The sequence below is a fragment of the Aotus nancymaae genome, unplaced genomic scaffold (assembly GCF_030222135.1).
Source record: "Aotus nancymaae isolate 86718 unplaced genomic scaffold, 86718_ANA_hifiasm-v0.15.2.pri h1tg000108l, whole genome shotgun sequence".
NCBI lineage: Eukaryota > Metazoa > Chordata > Mammalia > Primates > Aotidae > Aotus > Aotus nancymaae.
The window spans coordinates 12,602,315-12,625,656 of NW_026988523.1; the positions used below are offsets into that span (position 1 = coordinate 12,602,315).

Consider the following 23,342-nt stretch of genomic DNA (forward strand, 5'->3'; position numbering starts at 1 on the left):
ATGGCTAGAGAAACAGGAATTCTCTCATACATTGCTGGTAGAAGTATAAATTGTTACAGTCCATTTATATGGTATTAGTTAACCAAATTATGATAAATTCTCTAAAAGGAATATTATATGGCCGTTAAAAAGAGTAAGTAAGGCAGGACTATATGTACAAACATATAACAGCCTCCAAGATAAATTATTAAAAAAACAAGTTATAGAACAGCGTGTACAGTTCGCTATCATACTGCTACTTCATATTCTTGCATATATAACATTCTAAAAGGATATATATAAAACCAGCAATAGGTGCTGCCTCTGGGTGGCTGGCAAACAAAGTTGGAAAGAAGAGATTTTTTTAAGTACAGCTTTTGTTGTTGTTCGTTGTCTCCTTTGTGTACGTACACTTACTTACTCACAGTGAACTACACACATTTCAAAGTAAGGTTTGGTTCTAAGTGAGGCAATCGGCCCCAGAAGAAGGCATACATTTCTAATGGGGAAAGAAGTATTTCTTCTGATGAAACAACAGTGATTTATCCCAAAGGTTTGGGCAGGTGTTTAGGTCCTTTCTGGTTCGCATGTTCTATTGTTCTAACATTTTGCCAGTTGCTTTATGAGCTGATCTTATTTATTCAACATTTAATTACTGAGCAATACTATGTGTCAGATATTATGCTAAGCACCAGTGATATAACCAAATTCTGGTACTTGTATATGGTGGTGTCGAGGACACAGACATGTAAACAGCCAAATATAACACAAAGTAATTGCACTGTGATAAGGAGCAAGGGTGTCTAACTGGTTACAGTAAAGGAAGGCTTCCAGGAGGATATAATATATACGCTGAGGCCTACGAAGTGAACAAAGGAGAGAGAAAAACAGTATTATTTAAAGGCCAAGAAGTGAGCAGCATGTCAGGTTCTTCAGAACAAATGGAGTTTAGTACACCAGGAATAGTACATAAGCAGGAGTGTGCTGAGAAATTAGTGGAGACATAAACAAGGCCCAGATCATGAAGTGCTTTACAGGGCAAATTATATTTAAATTTTACCTTAGAAAAATAAAGTAAACAGGAAAACATTGGTAAACTTGAATTTTAGAAAACCCCTCAATGAAATGTGGGGAATATATTGTAGGATGTCAAGATTAGAAGTAGGGATATAGTTCAGAGTGCTGAAATAATCTAAGAAGCCTGAACTAATGCACTGTTGATGTTGAAAGAGAGAAGTGGATTTATTTGAGAGAGTAAGATTACTTAGGAAACAGAACCTACAGGACTTGAACAAGTATGAAGGTGAGGGAAGAATCAAGGACAACTCCTGGGAACTGGTTGGATGATGATGCCAATTATGGTGAGTGGCAGGTGGGGAAGGGTGGGCTGTTGAGGGAAGCTGGTGTTTAGTGTTAGATATTGTGAGTTTGAAGTGTCTGAGGGACATCAAAGAAGAGAGATGTGTGTCTGGAGCTACTGGCTGAGATATGCATTGGTGATAAAGATTTATTCTACTTTCTCTGTGAAATAAGAGGTATTCTGAAGATAAAAACCAGAAGACTTGGTAGTCAAATTTAATGATATTACCATGATTTATGTTAACAAGTGTTGTGTGATTTTATTAATATTATTATTATTTTTAGTTTTTTTCCAGAACCCAAGCATAAAAAGACAAGGACACTTATGTTACCACTTCTACTCAATCTAGTACTTGAAGATCTAGCCAGAGCAATTAGGCAAGAAAATGAAATAAAAGGCACCCAAATCAGTCATTAGGATGTCTATTGTCAAAAACACAGAAAATAACAACTGTGGGCAAGGATGTGGAGAAATTCAAACATTTGTGTATTACTGATGGGAATGTAAAATGGTACAGCTACTGTGGGAAATAATATGGCAATTCCTCAAAAAAATTAAACATGGAATTATCATATGATCCAGCAGTTCTATTTTTGGGGTATATACTCAAAAGAAATCAAAGTGGGGACTTGAACAGACATTTGTACATCCATGTTCACAGTATCATTATTCATAATCGCCAAAAGGTCAAAGCAAACCAAGTGCCCATGGATACTGAAACAGACAAAATATGGCAAATATATAAAAATAATAATCAGTTATAAAAGGGAAGACAATTCTGACGCATGCAACCACACAGATGAACCTTGATGATGTTATGCTAAGTGAAATAAGTTACTCAAAAAGGGACAAATATTGTATGATTCCACTTACATGAGGTACCTATAGTAGTCAAATTCACAGAAATAGAAAGTAGCATGGTAGTTGCCAGGGGCATAGGGAAGGGAGGAATGGGAAATTAGTGTTTAACAGTTACAGACTTTCAGTTAGTGGAGATGAAAAAGTTCTGGAGATGGGTGGTGGCCATGGGTGCACACAATATGAATGTATTTAGTGCCACATAACTATACACTTAAAATGATTAAAATGATAAATTTTATGTTATGAATATTTTACCACAATAAAAAAGAGAAAGAAAACAAAAAGGATAAATTTTATGACCTTGGATTTGGCAATGGTTTCTAAAGAAACCATAAACAAAAGAGAAAACAAATGATAAATTAGATTTCATTGAAATTTACAACATGTGCATCAAAAGACACTATTGGGCCAGGCGCGGTGGCTCATGCCTGTAATCCCAGCACTTTGGGAGGCCGAGGCGGGTGGATCACGAGGTCAAGAGATCGAGACCATCCTGGTCAACCTGATGAAACCCCGTCTCTACTAAAAATACAAAAAATTAGCTGGCCATGGTGGCGCGTGCCTGTAATCCCAGCTACTCAGGAGGCTGAGGCAGGAGAATTGCCTGAACCCAGGAGGCAGAGGTTGCGGTGAGCCATGATCACGCCATTGCACTCCAGCCTGGGTAACAAGAGCGAAACTCCGTCTCAAAAAAAAAAAAAAAAAAGACACTATCAAGAAAATGAAGAGAAAACCCACAAAAAGGGAGAAGACACTTGTAAATCATGTATCTGATAAGGGTCTAGTATCCAGAATATAGAAAGCACTCCTACAACTCAACAACAAAAAGACAAACAAATCACTTTAAAATGGGCAAAGACTTAAACAGACATTTCTCCAAAAAAGATATGAAAATAGTCAACAAGTATATGAAAAGATACTCCATATCATTAGTCATTAGGGAAATGCAAATCAAAATCATATCATGATGAGGTATCACCTCAAAGCCACTAAGATAGTTGTTTTTTAAAAAGGGAAAATAACCATTGGTGAGGATGTGGTGAAACTGGAAGCATCATACACAGCAGCTGGACATGAAAAATGGTGTAGCTCATATGGAAAACAGTTTGTCAGTTGCTCAAAAAGTTAAGTATCAAATTACCATATGACCCAGTAATTCCACTCCTATGTATACAACCAAAAGGACAACAGGTATTCAAACAAAAATGCAAGTACACAAATGTTCACAAGGATTATTCACAACTGCCAAAAGGCAGAAACAACCCAAACTGTCCATCAATTGATGAATGGATAAACAACATGTGGGATACCCAAAACATTCAGCCATAAACAGGAACGAAGTACTGTTATATGCTACAATATAGATACACCTTCAAAACATTATGCTAAGTAAAAGAAGTTAAACACAAAAAAAACATAAATTTTACGATTCCATTTATATAAAATATCCAGAATAGGCAAATCTATAGAAACAAAAAGCAGATTAGTGGTTGCCAAGGTCTGGGGTAAGGGGAGAAATACAAAGTGACTGCTTAATGGGAACAGGGTTTTCTTTTGCAGTGATGACAGTATTATGGAACTATATAGTAGCAATGATTACACAACACTGTGAAATGCACTAAATGCCACTGAATTGCACATTTCAGAACAGTTAATCTGGTAAATTTTATGTTATGTGAATTATACTTCAATTAAAAAAAATCACTCTTACCTGACAGTTAATGTCAGCTCTAAGTTGTAGCAAGACTGTGACTAGATCCTTATGTCCTCGATCACAGGCCCAATGAAGCAGAGCCCTACCCTAAAAACACGGAATAAGATAAATGAATTTGTTTTATCAGTTGTAGGATCATGTAAAAGATACAGTGTTTTAAGAAAGACAAGGAAATATGTAAAATTATGGGTTAATTATTCTAAGAATGACTGATATAAAAATGCACTATGGGAAAAGCAATAAACAATTAATGGGGCCAGGCACAGTGGCTCCTTCCTGTAATCCCAGCACTTTGGGAGGCTGAGGTGGGTGGATCACCTGAGGTCAGGAGTTCAAGACCAGCCTGGCCAACATAGTGAAACCCTGTTTCTGCTAAAAATACAAAAATTAGTGGGGCATGGTGGTGGGTGCTTGTAATCCTATCTACTTGGGAGGATGAGGCAGGAGAATCACTTGAACCTGGGAGGCAGAGGTTGCAGTGAGCCAAGATCGCGCCATTGCATTCCAGCCTGGGTGAAAGAGCAAAACTCCATCTCAAAACAACAACAACAACAAAAACAACAACAATCAATCAATTAATGGGAAGCCCCGAGATCTACTTCTAGGTCTATTATGTACTAGCCCAATAATTGTTTTCAGCTCAATCACTTACAGAGTGGAGATAATGAAAGTAGTAACAACAATAATATCAATAATATCTGCTGAATGAATGAACTATAAGAAAATGCTTTGTAAACTGTACTTTTAAAATATATGGTTTCCTTAAGTATCATGTTCATTTCTTCTTTCTTCTGGAAAATAATCATATGAATAAAAAAGCAAGCACTTAAACCTAGGTAGAAATTATAATCTAAATGTACTATATCTAAATTTCCTCAAATTTATTCCTTAAAAAGATTAAACAGTTTGAAAATAAGCATTTCTCCTTATTATTGCCAAGTTTGCACTCTGAAATACCTCAAAAACACTGGCACAATCTATTAGTGTCTATTATCAAACAGTTGACTGTGAAAGCCACTTGCAAAAGGGAATGGATGATTAACTATTAGGAGATAAACTGTTCAATATGAAATATTAACACTTGTCTACCAAAGACTCATAGTTACTACATGTATTATTTCTATTCTCTACTGCCAGAAAATCTTCTTCTAGTTAATGAAAAAAAAAAAAAGCCTACTTTGTTCAGAAGAATAAACAAAACCCCCCAAGCTAAGGGCCTTTCTGACTAAATGAGTGATGTATGGCTTACTACTTTCTGAAGGTGGAAATGATGCTTGTGATTTATAAAGAATGGGATGTTTTTCCACATTAAGTTGAAATTCCTGCTTTATGTCCTTTTAGAAAAGATTTTAAATAGATACAAGCTGGGGCAAGGATTGCTTTAAAGCAGAAAGCACCTTTCAAGAAAGCTTTTCTAAAACTGCCTACACTGTTTTTATCATTCAGACTCTCTTCACACACCTATTAGTTCAACTAATTAAAGTAGGATCTATTCTTCAAATGAAAAACAGAGTAGGAAAACTTCTTCCCAACAAATTGTCTTCTTTTGCTTTCATTTGCTTGATTTACTATTATTTACCTGTGAATATCTGTTTTCTAATAGGCTTAAGCAAAATCCTAAGAGGGAGGGAAGCAGAGAATCTAAAAATGTGGGCAAATCATTCACAATTTGTTGTAGTATCGAAACTATTTTATTTTACCTTGTTCAGAGCCCACTAGCAGTTATTTTTTAGTGGAAACAATTCTAAGAGTACAGGTGAAAATGTTTAGTTGAGTACTAGAGCATAGTTTCCTATGTTAAAATTTTTGTAGCTCTAATGTGACCTGCTGTTCCTAGGACTCTAATTCAAAAGTCCTCCATATGAACAATCAGATATTTTAATGACTCTCAACAAATACTAATGAATAAAATATTCTACAGGTCCACATCATTGTTTCACAACATTTATTAATACATTAAAAGAATCAGATAAAATTTCAAAGTCTATCATTTTTAGTTCTAATTTTAAGTGTGCATTTTATGGCTACTAGGTTAAACTACTGACAAGAGTTACCACACAGTTAAGATGATGTATGATATATTTACACAGGGTACTTACAAAAACTACATACTAGTTAAGTAGGACAACATACTATGTTTTGTACTTTTACCATAAAATGTATAGATAATTTCCATCTCTCGACCACGTGCCTGAATTTTCCTTAGGTTTGACCCAATAGGGTTACATCAACTAAAGCTATAATATAAATCCTGAGCTGTTTCACAGTGGTAAAGCTGACAAGCAACACATTTTACTGTTAATGGGAGTTATATTTTAAATTTTCCATGTGGTGCCAAAAATTTACTTTAGGGGAAACACCTATGACTGGACCTCCGTAGTGATGTTCACTTTGGATATATTTTCCAGAAGGGTGGCACATGTATAGCAACGTTTTAAGAAGGATGGTGTGCTCTCAGACATTTACACCATGCTTTTTAACACGTTTTCTGACCCACAATGCAATTAATTCTTGTAACACATTATTTTAATGGTACACTAATTAACCTTGAATTAGAATGAATTCTCTGACAATGACATTCTGTAGAAGCACTGAAGAGATCTACATTAAGACCACCTAATGATTAATATTCCATGCACTATTAAAAAGCTCAAAAACAAGAGTAGGATTAAACATACGTGTAAATAAACACAGACAAAACAAATCAGGATTTGGAATTTTAACCTTCAAGATGCTCTATATTTAAGTGAACAAAAATGAGCAAAATGAGGTGTCTGTGATACCTTCTACTTCTTTAAATTATAAAGTTCCTCTAAACATGCTCTAATTTAAGATTATTCACTAACACAACCAATAATTTGCAGAGATGATATCCTTATAATTATAATAATATCAGGAAATAAACACCTGTAGTTTCTTTCCTTTCTCTTTGTTAACCACAAACACACCTAAACCAACACAACACAATTATTAAATTATTTTAGGTAAAGGATTCCATAATCTCTCCTCCAGAAGGAAAACCATGAATTAGGTGTGCATTAAAGCTGTATCTGCTAAAACTTTATCTAAGCTTATGAAATATTTTACCTATCTGTCTACATAATTATCTTTTTCCACGAGTGATAATATCTCTTATAAATTTTCAAGTTAAATTTATTTTTATTGCTACCACAAAAAGTGACAATTTTTTGTTTCTAATTTTTAAAACTCTTCTGGAAAAATATCCCAGAGGTATTCAGGAGATTGGAGAGGGAGAGCCATTATTAAAAGGAATCTTTGTTAGGCCACCAGAAGCCACAAACACTGGAGAGCTCTGAATAAATTCAGGAACTCAAATACAGTAAAATACAAGGGGAAAAAGAGTTCTCATCTATTAACCAAGGGTGCTAACACTGTCCTACCTCAGACAGATGAATGACTCTAAAGTACTTTGAAAGTGCAGGGTAGCAGCTAACCTATTAAGTGGTATTACTTTCACACCTTCTGGAAAATACAGAGAGCACATCTTAATCTATAAAATGCTTCTTTGATTTCCTTAGTAACTTGTCCTTAAACCATGTAGAATTTTTTAAATTAGATTTTTCCCCTCAATTTCACAAAGTTAAAGAAAAGAGAAGAGATTCTGGCCAGGCATGGTGGCTCATGCCTATAATTTCAGTACTTTGGGAGGCTGAGGAGGGCAGATCACCTGAGGTCAAGAGTTTGAGACAAGCCTGGTCAACATGGTGAAACCCCATCTCTACTAAAAATACAAAAAATTAGTGGGGTGTGGTGGTGCACATGCCTGTAATCCCAGCGACTCGGGAGGCTGAGGCAGGAGAATCACTTGAACCTGGGAAGTGGAGGTTGCAGTGAGACAAGACAGCACCACTGTACTCCAGTCTGAGCTGGAGCAAAACTGTCCAAAAAAAAAGAGGAAGGAAGGGAGGAACGGAGGAAGGAAGGGAGGGAGGGAGGGAGGGAGGGAGGGAGGGAGGGTATTCTATTATAAAATGAGTCTTGATGTTCTTACGGTATTTTGAGATCAAATACAAAGTATGTATACCATACATACAGTAGATAAAACATGGCAAAGTTGGTATATTTAAATTTGTAAGAGTTGTCATCTGTCATTCCATCAAACATATATGGTATATGATACAGTACTGTCTAATAGCAAATGAAATACTGCAAACAGGTGGACCTGAATTTCTCTCTGCAAAAAATTTGGGTATCAATTTACAATTGTAGTAGAGATTGACTTCAACTACAAACAACCTGTAATGACCCCATCTCCTCTGTACTATCTTCTACCTTTTGCTGCTACTACTTTAGCAGATGGCCATAGTGAGAACTCCTCTACCTGCAACCACCAGAAATTACACAATGCCTCCTTCTTTTACTTCTCTGTCCACGGTGAAATGACAATGTTGTTTCAAATACTTAGGAATAAGATAGGGAGATAGTCTAACATCTCAAGATATACCTAGCATTAACCAATGACTCCTTGCAGGATAATTTACTCACAAGCATTAAAAAGAAACCACACACCAGTATGTGTGATACACACTTAAAATCAACAACTAAAGTACCTCTTTCACTGGCAAAGATCTAGGGTAGGGAAAAATGGTGTTGCTAATCTGTCATGAAATTGAGAAGAATTTTAAATACACTACTTTAAAAAAATCTGGCTCAGTGTGGTGGCTCATGCCCACAGCTACAGCATTTTGGGAGGCCAAAGCAGGCAAGTTTGAGACCAGCCTGGGGAACATGGCAAAACCCCGCCTCTAGGAAAAATACAAAAATTAGCTGGGCATGGTGTCTGTCCAGCTACACAGAAGGCTCAGCTCAATAGGAGAACTGCTTGAGCCCATGAAGTCATCGCTCAGTGAGCCGTGATTGAGCCACTGTACCCCAGCCTCGGCAAAACAGTGAGACTGTCTCAAAAGGAAAAAAAAAAATCCCTTCACAAGAATTTACTAAGGTATAATGTTAGTTACTTAGAGTAAAGGAATATTAAAAGGAGGTATTATTTCATCATGTATAAAGGAGGTAATTAATAGAAATAATAATAGGAAGTTGCCATGAAAACAGCCCCAATATCCATCATAAGACAATAGTATATTCACATGATGGAAAAAATTCAGCAGTATAAAAGAAGGAAGTACTGAACTATAGCAATATGGATGACTGTCAAAAACATTATGCTGAATGAAAGATGCCCTACACAGAGAGTATATATGTATAATCCCATGTATATGAAGTTCTAGAACAAGCAGAACTAATCTATGGTAGATATCAAAACAGTGGTTAACTTTTTGGGATTAAAAGACTGGCTGGGAAGGAAAATGAAATTTTCTGGGGTGACAGCAATGTTCTATATCTTGATAGGAGCTTCAGTTATTCAAATATATGCATTTGTCAAAGTACATCAAAAGTGCACTTAAGACTTGTGCATTTCATTGTATATAAGTATTAGTTTAAAAGAAAAACTAAACTAATACTGAATTCTAGTTAATTATATGCATGTTAAGATACTTAGAAGGAAGTGTACTATTGTCTGTGTACTCTAAAATGTATCAAAAAATAAAATATATTTGATGACTGGCTAAATAAACCAAGAATAGTAAAATACTAATGGTAGAATCCAGATGGTGGAAATACGGATGTTCACTGTAAAATTCAACTTCTCTGTATGTTTAACATTTTTCATAATAAATTATTGTGGGAAAAAAAGAAACAAAAATTTGTACACCTATGTTCATAGCATAATTTACAACAGTCAAAAGGTAAGGGCAAAACAAGCGTCCATCAATGGATATGTGAATAAATAAAATGTGGTATATGCATACAGTGGAGTATTATTTGGCTTACCAAAGGAAACTGACACATGCTACAACATGGACAAACCCTGAAGATGTTACGCTGAGTGAAATAAGCCAGTCAAAAGGGACAAATATCGTTATGACTCCACTTAATGAAGCACCTGCAGTAGTCAAATTCAGAGACAGAAAACAGAATGGTAGTTGCCAGGGGGCAGGGGAAGGGAGGAATGGGTAGTATTTAATAGATACAGAGACTCTTTTTTTTTTTTTTTTTTTTTTTTTTGAGACAAATTCTCACTTTGTCACCCAGACTGGAATGCAGTGGTGCGATCTCAGCTCACTGCAACCTCCGCCTCCCAGGTTCAAGCGATTCTCCTGCCTCAGCCTCTGGAGTAGCTGGGAGTACAGATGTGCACCACTATGGCTGGCTAATTTTTATATTTTTAGTAGAGACGGGGTTTCACCATGTTGGCCAAGCTGGTCTCGAACTCTAAATTTCAGGTGATCCACCCACCTCAGTCTCCCAAAGTGCTGGGATTAAGGTATCAGCTACAACACCTGGCTTGGTACACAGTTTCAATTGGGGAAGATAAAAAAGTTGTATGGTGCTGGTGGTTACACACATAAATTTATTATTTTATTTATTCATTTTTTATTACGAGATGGGATCTCACTGTGTTGCTCAGCCTAGTCTTAAACTCCCAGGCTTAAGAGTTCCTCATGCCTCGACCTCTCAAGTACTTGGGATTACAGGTGTGAGCCACCACACTTTGGCTCATGTGAACATATATATATATTTGAGATGGAGTCTCACTCATTCTGTCGCCCAGTCTGAAGCGCCAGTGGCATGATCTCGGCTCACTGCAACCTATGCCCTCCGGGTTCAAGTGATTCTCCTGCCTCAGCCTCTCGAGTAGCTGGGACTACAGGCATGTGCCACCACACCTGGCTGATTTTTATTTGTTTAGTAGAGACAGTGTTTCACCATGTTGGCCAGGCTGGTCTTGAACTCCTGACCTCAGGTGATCCACCAGCCTCGGCCTCCCAAAGTGCTTGGATTACAGGTGTGAGTCACGGTGGCCCACCTCATGTGAGCATATTTAATGTCACAGAACTGTAGATTTAAAAATGATTACATTTTATGTATATTTTGCCACAATGAAAAAATACCAAAAATAATTTGCCAAGGCTCACAGGATTTAAACTATTTTCACTATTATCTGATTTTGTTTTAAATCTGAATTCCTGATGTAAAGCTTGACCATAGGCTAGATTTTTAAACAGCACTGCCTACATTAATATAAATAAACCTAATACACAATTTGTAATGCATTTCTCAGTCATCAGTGTGAATAAACAATGTTCCTTCAAATTAACATCTTAATCAACTATAAAACCAAAATAACATATAGTCTGATATAGAAAGTTATTTAAGAGGATGCGTTTTTAATTCCTTCCTCAAATCTCATATAACCGCATAAATTTAGCCTCAGTATACTGACCTTGCCTCTTAATCCTTTGCTTTTCTGTTATGTTAGTACTGTTAAACAGTTTTGTCAGTTTGTAGCAGTTTATCAAGCCAAAAGCATGCAAACTGTATTCTGTTATGAGCCGTAGATTTAAAACAAAGTAAGAAAGGAAAGAAATGGTAGTCAAGAGAAAGGTGACCTTCTTCAAAGTATCTGAAAGAATCAATAGACTATGGAAAATGGCTAATGACAACAATTATACTGTCAAAAGGACAGAAAGGAAAGAATGTAACTAAAGAAGCAGCCCAATAAAAGTGGAATTTGGGAGTCCCATTAGATAAGAATCTATGGAAAACCAATAAGCTGTGTATGAATGCTTTTGAGAGGACTGATGATAAACAGTTGCACTGGAATAAAGTCATCTATTTTGCTAAAAGACTGCATTGTTACATTTGATCTAAAACATTTAAATTACTTCAAAGATTTAAAATACTATTTAAATACTATCAATAAGCATGTATTTAGTGTTGACTGTATAGTACACTGATCTGAGAAATAAGGTGTGATTAGAATTATATAAACATAATTTGAGCCTGATGTTTGATAGCAAATATTCTGCCCATACTTTAAATATACTTTACAAATTACTGAAATCATCCTTTACCCTTAAAAGATATTTTCTTGGAAAAACCATAAATATATGGTATGAGTGAAGAGCTGTACTAATATAGGTCAAAAATAAAAACTGAACCACCATTTAAAAAAATAAATAGCCTTTAAGATATTCTCTTTAACTTTTCCCTTCATATTTTGAACGTAATTTGAGCATTTGAGCATTTCTCAAATGATTTAAAGTAAAATAAAAGTTGTAATTTAATTTAATTAAAAAAAATTTTTTTTGAGACAGAGTCTCGCTCTGTCGCCCAGGCTGGAGTGCAGCTGCGTGATCTCAGCTTGCTGTAACCTCTGCCTCCCAGGTTCAGGCAATTCTCTGCCTTAGCCTCCCGAGTAGCTGGGATTACAGGGACCCACCACCACACCTGGCTAATTTATATATATATATATATATATATATTTTTTTTTTTTTTTAAGATGGAGTTTCGCTCTTGTTACCCAGGCTGGAGTGCAATGGCGTGATCTCGGCTCACCGCAACCTCTGCCTCCTGGGTTCAGAAAGCAATTCTCCTGCCTCAGCCTCCCGAGTAGCTGGGACTACAGGCATGCGCCACCATGCCCAGCTAATTTTTGTATTTTTAGTAGAGATGAGGTTTCACCATCTCGGCCAAGCTGGTCTTGAACTCCTGACTCATGATCCACCAGCCTCCCAAAGTGCTGGGATTACAGGTGTGAGCCACTGCACCTGGCCTCATTTAATTTTTTTAAAAAAGTACATATGACACCATGGTGCTATAAACTTGGACCTTGAAACATCTAAGCATAACTATAAAACTTTTTTCTATTATGCAAAATACAGACAATGTCCCCTAATTAATTTATCAGTACAAATTACCAGGCAATTTGTCAAATTAGAAATATATGCCTTACTATATTAGTATACTACTTTATTATGAAATAGAAATACATAGGTTGAGGATCCCTTATGCCAAAAGCTAGGGACCAGAAGTGTTTCAAATTTTTGATTAAAATAAAAAGTTGGAATATTTACATTATATACTTATTGACTGCCCATCCTTAATCCAAAAGTCTGAAATCCAAAGTGCTCCAAAGAACATTTCCTTGGAGCATCACGCTGTTGTTAAAAAGTTTCAGATTTTGAATCATTCCAGATTTTGGATTTTCAGATGAGGAATATTCAACCTGTAGTAATTGCAGCTTAAATGAATAAAAGAGGTACACTAGGAATTACACTAATGCACAAGAAAATAACTTCATTATGAAATACATTTTATTTAAAAGGCATTTCATATATATTTGTTCATATACTACAATACTTAGATCCAAATGTATGTATTTCAGATAATGTAACAATTTATATATTATAAATTCATAGTTATCAGTTAATAATATATGTATTTATTTCAATGTGTGGGAATACAAATGTAGCTTATTTTATTATAATTAAATTTCTTTATGTGCTCACAGCAAATTTTAAATGCAATAAATGTGATTTTCAGTTATAAAATTAGGTTGAACCTGCTGAATCAACATTTTCAGTAAAAACGTATACTATCTCAGAGAATCCTAGGGAATCAATAGGGAAATACCTCCAGTTCAAATATCAGATAAATAGAAGAAAGAACTGAATGTCCTTTCAAAACTATAATTGTTACCCAACTTATAATAAGAAAATGTCAAAAGGACAAAAAGGGTTGAAAATATTTAACTAGAACTTTAATTTTGAGAATACACATTTTTGGTCCATCATCAAGGCTTACCAAATTGTTTTATTTGCTAGAGCTTTAAATGTGATGAAGCAGTACTATTTATTTTGGGATGTTAAGTTTGATTTTCATTTTAAGCTCCCACCTCCCTTATGTTCTTAAATTAATTCATACAAATCCCTGATTAATAATAAAAGGGTTTGCCATCAGTATTCAAAGCCCAGCCTGAGTTGTCATGGCTGAGAGGGCAGAAATCTGCTTGGAGCAATGAGAGAACCCAACTGAATTCTTGGCGTCTCAGTCTATGAATGTGTAAGCACTTCATCTGTTCATGAAACACAATGTTCTGGCAGGCTGAGGGTAAAGGTAGCTGCATGGGTAACAAACTGGAAGATCTGGAAAGCAGCACTACATCAAAGTAATGAAATGGCAGAAGCAATACATTTCCTTTCAAACACAAAATATGTGTTATTTAGTGTAAGCTATCTGTATTCTAGGCACTTATTCCACCCCATCACTGTTGTCCATCCAATGATCTTTGTGAAGGTCACATGTGGATTTGCCTTTTAGTAACATTTTATAAAAGAAATTATTGCAAATCAGAGCATAACACAAGGAAGGCCAAAGGACAACTGCTTATACTTCTTTTTCTTCTTTTAATTTATCCTTATAAAATCTAGTGGTAGGAAGAACACTCCCTCAGACCCGGCTTCTACTTAGCAGTTATATGCATTTGAGCAAGTAAATACTGGTCTCTGAACTTCAGTTCCTGTCTGTAAAATGATGAAAATATCTGCCTTAGAGAACTGTTGTAAAGATAATAAAGTAGTAAGTGAGAGTACTCTGTAAACTATCACATGTATTGTATAAAGTATGTGTTAGTTGAAAGATAAATATTAACAGGCATCATATTGTACACACAAGATACTTCCAGTGAAAAAACCGTGACTTTGAAAAGTGGCTTATTCATTTCTTTGTTATATTATCATCAGTTTTCACTCATACTATTAATAATAATAAAAGCAGCTAAAATATATGGACTGTCTCAACTGATCCAAAATCCTTTTGAAATATCAAATTAATACAAAGCAAGAAATCAAGTAAGAGTATGGTAAGAATATATAAATGAGATGGTGTTACTCATCTCATGAGACAGTGATATAAGCAAAAAAACAAATGTTTGTTGCTGTAAGCAACTGAAATTTGGGGGCTGTCTGTGCTGCAGCAAAAGCTGACTGATACACACAAGTACAATCCACAGCTTAGCAATGCATATTTACATAGTCATAATAATATTAATATTGATTCAACAGAGATTCAATCAGAAAGCTGAAATTAAAAGTTGTGACATAATTATATCAGGAGGGTCAGAGAGAGGGGGAAAGATGAGTAAAACAGTTATATCTAAATATAACACAGAAAGAAATCAATAATGTCTAAAGTTGAAAAATCAAGAAATATAAGTATATTATTTAGAATTATGTAGGTAAGGTGTAAAAGACACATTAAAATAATTGGAAGTTTGGCTGGGTGCAATGGCTCATGTCTGTAATCCTAGCACTTTGGGAGGCCAAGGCAGGCAGATTACTTAAGCCCAGGAGTTCACACCCAGTCTGAGCAACATGGCGAAACCCCGTCTCTACTAAAAATACAAAAATTAGCAAGGAGTGGTACTGCACACCTGTGGACTGAGCTACCTGAGGGGCTGAGGTGGGAGAATCGCTTGAGCCCAGGAGGCAGAGGCTACAGTGAGCCCTGATCATGCCACTACACTCCAGCCTGAGTGACAGTGAGAATCAGTCCAAAAGCTAGGCCTCTTGTGCAAAAAGCCAACTTGTGGATGCCAGAGAAAAATTCTTGAGCACTTTTTATTAAAAGTGCTATTCTAGTGAGCATACAAATGATAAAAAAGTAAAACAGCCTTATTGTTGATGTGGAAAAAATGAGTGGTCTGGATAGATAACCAGTCACAACATTCCCTTAAGCCAAAGCCTGATCCAGGGCAAGGCCCTAGTTCTCTTCAAGTCTATGAAGGTTGAGAAAGGTAAGGGAGCTTCAGAAGAAAAGTCTGAAGCTAGCAGAGGCTAGTTCATGCGGTTAAAGGAAAGAGGTCATTTCCATAACATAAAAGTACAAGGTAAAGCACCAAGTGCTGATGTAGAAGCTGCAGCAAGTTATCTAGAAGACCTAGCTAAAGTAACTGATAAAGGTGACTACACTCAACAACAACCTTCAATGTAAAGAAAATAGACTACTCTTACTATTGAAAGAAGATGTCATCCAGGACTTCCACAGCTGGAGAGAAGTCAATACCTGGCCTCAAAGCCTTGAAAGATAGGCTGAGGGCCTGGCACAGTGGCTCACACCTGTAATCCCAGCACTTAGGGAGGCCAAGGTGGGCAGATCACGAGGTCAGGAGTTCAAGACCAGCCTGACCAACATAGTGAAACCCCATCTGTACTAAAAATACAAAAAAAGTTAGCTAGGTATGGTGGTGGGTGCTTATAATCCTAGTTCCTTTAGCATATGAGGAGTTGCTTCTTATGGGTAAGCAAAGAAAGTGGTTTCTTAAGACAGATTCTACTCCAGCGAACATGCTGTGTACATTGTTGAAATAACAAAAAATTTAAAATATAACATAAACTCAGTGATAAAGCAGCAGCAGGGGTTGAAAGGATTGGCTACAATTTTGAAAGAAGTTCTACAGTGGGTAATTGCATGTACAGAGAAATCTTTTATGAAGGAAAACTTAATCATTGTAGCTATCTTCACTGCTGACTTATTTTAAGACATTGCCACAGCCACCCCAGTCTTCAGTGACCACGACTGTGATCAGTCAGCAGCCATCAACACTGAGGCAGGACCTTTCAACAGCAAAAAAACTACAACTTGCTGAAGGCAAGTCAGATGATTGTCAGAATTTTTTATTAATAAACTATTTTAAATTAAGGTATGTACTTTTTAAAAGATATAATGCTACTCTACACTTAACAGACTATAGTATAGTGTAACTTTTATATGCATTGGAAAACCAAAAATTTCATGTGACTTGCTTTATTGTGATAGTCACTTTATTGCAGTGGTCTGGAACTGAATATGCGATATTTCAGAGGTATGCTTGTATTCCGACCTTGAAAGGCCAGAAAAAAAAAGAAAGAAAGAAAAAGAAAAAGGAAAAGGAAAAAGAACCCTAATTAGAGTAAGAAGACCTGGCATTATTTTTTCACAATTTGACTTCTGGTTTTTCTCTAGCCACATCTTTTAGCTCTGTTTGTTTCACTACTTAGTGAAAAACACACAGTATTACTAGTCCCTTTGTGCAATATCATAGTCTTACATTTTCAATTTCAGATGCCATTGACAATATTATCACAGGAAAGATATTGCTTAAAGGTGAGCTAATATTAGGGCTAACCTGTATAGGGAGCTCTGAATTACATAAAAGTTGATTATTATCTATTCTACAGATTATCTGTGATCACTTAATGATTTCTTCCTAACAATTACCACCTTGCATCACCAAAGAATGAGAAAATGATTAGAAGTGAATTAATAAATTTTGCTCCTTTGTTAACAACTATAATTCAAGGTCAGTCAAAACTCAATATGTGAATGGTATTATTCACAACACAAATAAATTAAGAAGTAATAGGCAAGGCACAGTGGCTCATGCCTATAATCCCAACACTTTGGGAAGCCAAGGCAGGAGAATCATTTGAGGCCAGGAGGTCAAGACCAACCTGGACGGCCATAGCATACAAAAATAAAAAAGAGCCAAAACCAACCTGGATGGCCATCTACAAAAAAATAAAAAATTAGCCAGGAGTAATGGCACACGCCTATAGTCCTGGCTACTTGGGAAGCTGAGGCAAAGGGACTACTTAAGCCCATGAGTTTGAGGATGCAGTGAGCTATGAGCGCACCACTGCACTCCAGCCTGGGCTTCACAGTGTGACCCCGTCTCTCTTTAAAAAAAAAAAAGAAGAGGTAATATATTTTATAAAGTAATTTACTATAAGATTCCTTTAATAAGTAGGTTAGCATTTAAATTATTGATTTACCAAAATTCTGACAGTTTTCTAGAGAGATATTTATCGAGCAATATACCTAGCTGTTCAAGGTATAACAGAAGACATGAAAGCTATTTATAAATGAGATTTTCCTATTACCTACAGATTTCACTTAGTATACTAATAACCTCTCCCTTTAGCATAAACAAATGGAAGCTATTAGACACCTACAAATTTCAGGTAGTAACTTCTAAAACATAGATAAAAAATATGTTGGACATAATCACAGCTAATATTAACTAGCTAATACCATCTGATTTAAATATTCTGATAGACTCTTAACCATACTGTACTTTGAGTTGTAGTTCATTGGCCTACCACTTAGGAAAAGGCGCTGGGGCAGAACAACAATGCACAGGATAATAATTAATAATGGACAGGAAAATAATTAATGGGGCATGTTTTTCATACCTCTTCATCTTTCACATTCACATCCACATTTTTTGATTTGATGGCTTTGGTTATATGGTCAATGTTGTTTTCCCTGCAGTAATCAAATATATTTTTGTCTTCTTCTCTAGAATTAAAAAAAAAGAAAGGTGTTTTCTTACTGGGTAATACATAAAAGTTACATCTTTTTAACACAATTGTTTGCTGCTGACATAGGTGTTAACAGAATCTGTTTATAAAAAAATTTTACATGAACAGTAATAATTTTTCAGTAGATATAATACATCTAACTCCTGAAAAGGCTAATGTTCTTAGTTTCCTACTTGCCTTACAGGATAAGAGAATTAATTGTTACTCAAGTTTTAAAAATATATATGAAAGTAATTTTCTTAAAGGAAAGAAAATTAATTTGACAAAGAGGGGGAGGGGTATTAAAAATTCAGAAATCCTTTATAAAATAGTAGAATCAAAGACTAGAAGGAAAAGCTGGGAAGCACACCCAGCACTCTTCTAAGTATATTGCATGTGCTAATTCACTTAATCTTTCATCCAACAATTTCACTTTACAAATGAAGAAACAGGCAAAAAGGAGAGGTTAAATGACCTGCCAAATGGTACTACATTTATCAAAGGTAGAATAAGAGCTAGAACTCACTTAGATAAACTGATTTTGTATATAGTACGTTTTTCTATTATATTATGCTGCCTTTTGACTAATCAGCTGCAGTCTATTCCAAAATCTGAAGCAGAAGTTCTTAACATGAAATCTATGAGCTCTCTAAATAACGTACAGAATTATCTTTGTAAGGCATGTGCATTTTTCTGGCTGTTGCATGCATTGGGGGAAGAATTGTTTCAATCAGATTCTTAAAAGAATCAGTGACTCTCATAAAGATCACTAATTTAGAACACTAACAATGAAACTGCCCCATATGTGGACTGAATTTTATAAAGTATAAAGGAATGCGTTTTGAGTTCCAAAAATCAAACTAATGTGTTTTATAAACTGCAATGCCATAGCATCCATTCATCAGAAAGCAAAACACCTGGCCATAGGAGTTCTATCTTAAAAGCCAATCTAAACATCTTGTGCCATAAAGAAAGTTATTTCCAGTCATAGCTAATTATCTTAAAACCCACTACTTTGGCATCAGCCATCTAAGTGTTCCTTAAGCATCTGAAGTATTTTATTGAGCACCTACTACATGTAAGGCATTGGACAAGAATTTGTTGATAATAGATACAAGGCTAAGCCAGAAAGTTTGCCTTTCAGACACAAACAGTATAGTTGGGACAACAAAAATTTACACACAATTAACGTAAGGTAAAAGTTGGATCCTCAGAAAGGACTATAAGAGAACAGAGCAGAAACAACTTGCTTCATGCTAGAGAAAATGAGGTAGGTTTTAAATAAGAAATCATGTTTAATAGGACTATATGGTCACTTGAAAAGGTCCTATTGTACAGAAGACAAAATGCTTTTTCAATCACTTATTCTATAAAGAAAATAAGAAGTGAGGCCAAACCCCAGAAAAGAGAATTTTGATTTTAAAAAGTAGGGCTGCATATAATACCACTTTAGCCATATTTAACCACCATTAAAAACACCATGTCTATGAAAGAATACCTTCAGAGATTCAATTTAAGGATAATAGGGACCTACTTTCTTCTAATCCAGTAACAGAGAACCCACTAATTCAAGAGGCACCAACCTTAACCGTTACATAAAGGACCGTGTCTTTTTAAGTCATAGCAATACTACAATGCTAGTCACCAATTGTTTTTGAATTAGAAAATAATGGGAAGTTGGTGGTAGGACACAGAAGGATCCTTGACATGTGGGTTACCCATACGCAGTAATATATAAGGGTTATTCACGGATGAAAAGACTTTTGGAGTGGTCCCTCTTCATGTATATCTATGCTATAAGCAGTAAAAAAAAAGCAAAGGCTGGGCACAATGGTTCATGCCTGTAATCCCAGCACTTTGGGAGGCCGAGGCAGGTGGATCACAAGGTCAGGAGAGCAAGACCATCCTGGCCAACATGGTGAAATCCTGACTCTACTAAAAGTTAGCCGGGAGTGGTGACAAGCGCCTGTAATCCCAGCTACTCGGGAGGCTGAGGAAGGCGAATTGCTTGAAACCAGGAGACAGAGGTTGCAGTGAGCCAAGATCGCGGCACCTCACTTCAGCCCAGTGACAGAGCAAGACTCCAACTCAAAAGAAAAAAAAAAAAAAGTAAACACTATAAACAGACATAAATTTCTATTTCATTTAATATATCTTAAATATGTTTCTTAGACACATCAAATGTATCAATTAGTTTGTTTTGCTATGTGAATTCTTTGGAGGGCAGGTGGCATTTGTTTAAGTATCTGTTTATCATATATAGTTTATCATCACTAAATACGCTAGGCACGGAGATATTAACAAAATACTTCAGGATAGTGTACACATATAAATATTAAAAAGAGAAATCCAATAAAATCACCAAAAATGTGTCACGAGGCTGAATGATGAATATTAAAAAGTTACGGATATCCAGTCCCACACCAAATTTTGAGTATCTTACCCTCCACAACCAAGCTGTCTTTATACAATGTCACCACCTAGTGGCCAAAATGAAGAAACAGCTGGAGCAACATCATTTCATATTTCCACCCCTAACAAAATTATGTACAATGTGTAAATTAAACTCTCTCTCTACAGTTCTCTAAGAGCTCAATACAGTCTTCCATAGTCTATGTTGCCCACTGTATCCATGCTTATCTGAAATAATGTGCAAATGAATCCAACTGTTATGAAATACAGTAGAGCCTTTAATAAACAAATGTCTTTTCACATCTTTATTTTCCTTTGTTGATTTTTTACTGTTATCTTTTTCCCTCCTTGTTGAATGTGCATCTAAAAATTATCATATTTAATTACCTATAGATGACTGTGAGTTATCTTTATGATGCTACCCTAAAGGATGTCCCATGTAATCTCTAGCACAAAACAAAGTCTCTTCTTTAGATTACTACATTTTTTTCTGAAATTAACAGAAAATATATTTATATACCTGAAGGAATAATCACTGGTTTTCTTTGAAATTCTTTTGAAACATAAGAGCACTCTTTATGGAAAAGAGGAATAGTGTTTAAATATGGCTTTTTCAACCAATCATTGGAAGATCCTTGCCCATTTCTAAAAATGTTATCTGTACCAATTTCTACTCAGATGGCATCTTCTTACCAAAAGAATATTTCAAATAGGTCTCATGGCAAGACATATAAAGTCCATTTAACTACAAAAATTTTGGAAGAAACTAGCTTGGAAATGTATTTAACAGGCACGTTCAACACATATTCAATTCAATTCATATATTTATCGAGCAACTGGAAATCAGATATAAAACAAAGTATTCTAGTAGGCAATTGAATAAGTATTTATTGCATGAATGAAAATTCAAAGAAAGTAAGCCAATATCTACAAAGACACAAACAAATGCCATAATTCCTCAAACTAAGGAATGTATATATGTGGGCTCAAGGATACACAAACACCTTTAAAAGGATATGGAGGTATAGATCATTTTAAGTGACTCAATTTCCAGCTCCTCAACTTGAGATAAATGCATTCTTTACTAAACTGATCTACCTGAAAGGGCTCTTGTGCCAAGTATTTCATTACCATTCTCCTCCTCCACATTCCCTCTGCTCAAACACTCTTCTCCTGGGTTGTAAAGGAGAGGCATTACAGCTCTCTCCTTACTACAGTTAGTATACTTCTAGGAAGTATAACCAAAAGACTGATGCCCAAAAGCATTCTGAGGGATTTCTCTGGTGGAAGACAGTTCGTTCATGAGGTCTCATTAGGACCATGGCTAAGGCAGTCCTCAAAATAATACACTTTCCTTGGCTCTATTTTTATGTTCATAAATGATCATTTAACTATCAATCTGTTTTTCTGGACTATTCAATTCTCAGAAAGGAGGGACCTAGCACTTCAATCACTATAAAGACATAGTCCCTTTGGTAAACAAGTAAGCATTTTAGTTTACACCTCAGTTTTGGGTCAATTTTATTATTCCTACATTGTCCTTAAAGGTCTGCTCCATCTATAGATCTTTTTTCTACATCTTTGAGGTTGAAAAATGGTCCCTGATCAATGGTAATTCACCAAAAATGCCACTCTGTGAAGTTCCTTTGGAGGAAGTCTTTCCAGGATAAAAGCCTGCATTGCATACTATCTTCCAAAATTCAGCTAGTAAATATTACTTCTTTGTAGGAATTTAAGTTCCTAATTTACTTGTTGGATGTACGGCCAGACATTATTGATCTGAAAGGCAAAGGAATGTATTCTGTTCAAATATAATGTTAGAAAATAATGCTGCCATCTCACTGATTTCAACTATGTTTTTCAACATTGTGTATGCCAAATACAAAACTCAAAGTCTAATGTTAATTCTTTTAAATATAATTTTTCACATATATAATCTTTTTATAAATAATACAATTTTATGTAATCTTTGATATGGTGAAACCATCAATATTTTATAAGTTGAGATTAAAAATATGTTTTAATTTATAAATATAAAACAATCATACGGGTATATATTAATTTTACTTACAGATGTTTCTCTCCCTGAAAAAAAAAAAAATTCTTATTAAACGTGTTGAAGCTGGTTTAAGACTTATAAGGAGTTGGGTGTGGTGGCTCATACCTATAATCCTAGCACTTTGGGAGGTCGAGGAGGGAGGATCACTTGAACCCAGGAGTTTGAGACCAGCCTAGGCAACATAGCAAGACCCTGCCTCTACAAAAATATTTTCAAATTAGCTGGGTATGGTGGTGTGTGCCGACAGTCCTAACTATTTGGGAAGCCAAGGTGACAGGATCAATTGAGCACAGGAGTTTGAGGTTACAATGAGCTATGATTACACCCTTGCACTCCAGCCTAGGCAACAGAGCAAGCAAGACCCTGTCTCTTACAAAAGAAAAATGACAAGGAAAAAAGAAAAAGACTTATCTGGAAGGAGCAAAATAGGTAAAATCAACTTCTAACTCAAGGACTAAATAGTCATGGCCACCATACTTAGCACACTGAAAACCCCCACTTCTAATTAATATCTAATTAAAATTACAGATATGGATTTTATGTTGTAGGATACTGTTTTTGACTCTCAATCTTACCAAAGACAACAAATGAGAATCTACACTATGATGCTCAGGTAAAATCTTGCAAATAGTACCCTTTCTGAAAAACCTTGGTTTAATCCCTGGAAAAGACAAAACATTTCTTGGGCAGTAACCATGTTCAAGAAGTCTAGCCTTCATATCCAAGTGCTAAATAAAGTGTTTTGTTGTGTGT

General features: G+C 35.6%; 1 protein-coding gene across 2 annotated transcripts in view; it reads right to left on the reverse strand.

Annotated features, from left to right (window-relative positions):
- Positions 1–23,342, reverse strand: part of ACBD6 (acyl-CoA binding domain containing 6) — a 199,516-nt gene that overhangs the window by 95,599 nt on the left and 80,575 nt on the right. For both annotated transcript variants that reach the window (XM_012444598.2, XM_064370379.1), the window contains 2 exons: positions 18,011–18,116; positions 3,912–4,001 (listed from right to left, as the gene is read on the reverse strand). In XM_012444598.2, coding sequence (XP_012300021.1) covers positions 3,912–4,001; positions 18,011–18,116 — 196 coding nt within the window. The remainder of the gene's footprint in view (positions 1–3,911; positions 4,002–18,010; positions 18,117–23,342) is intronic.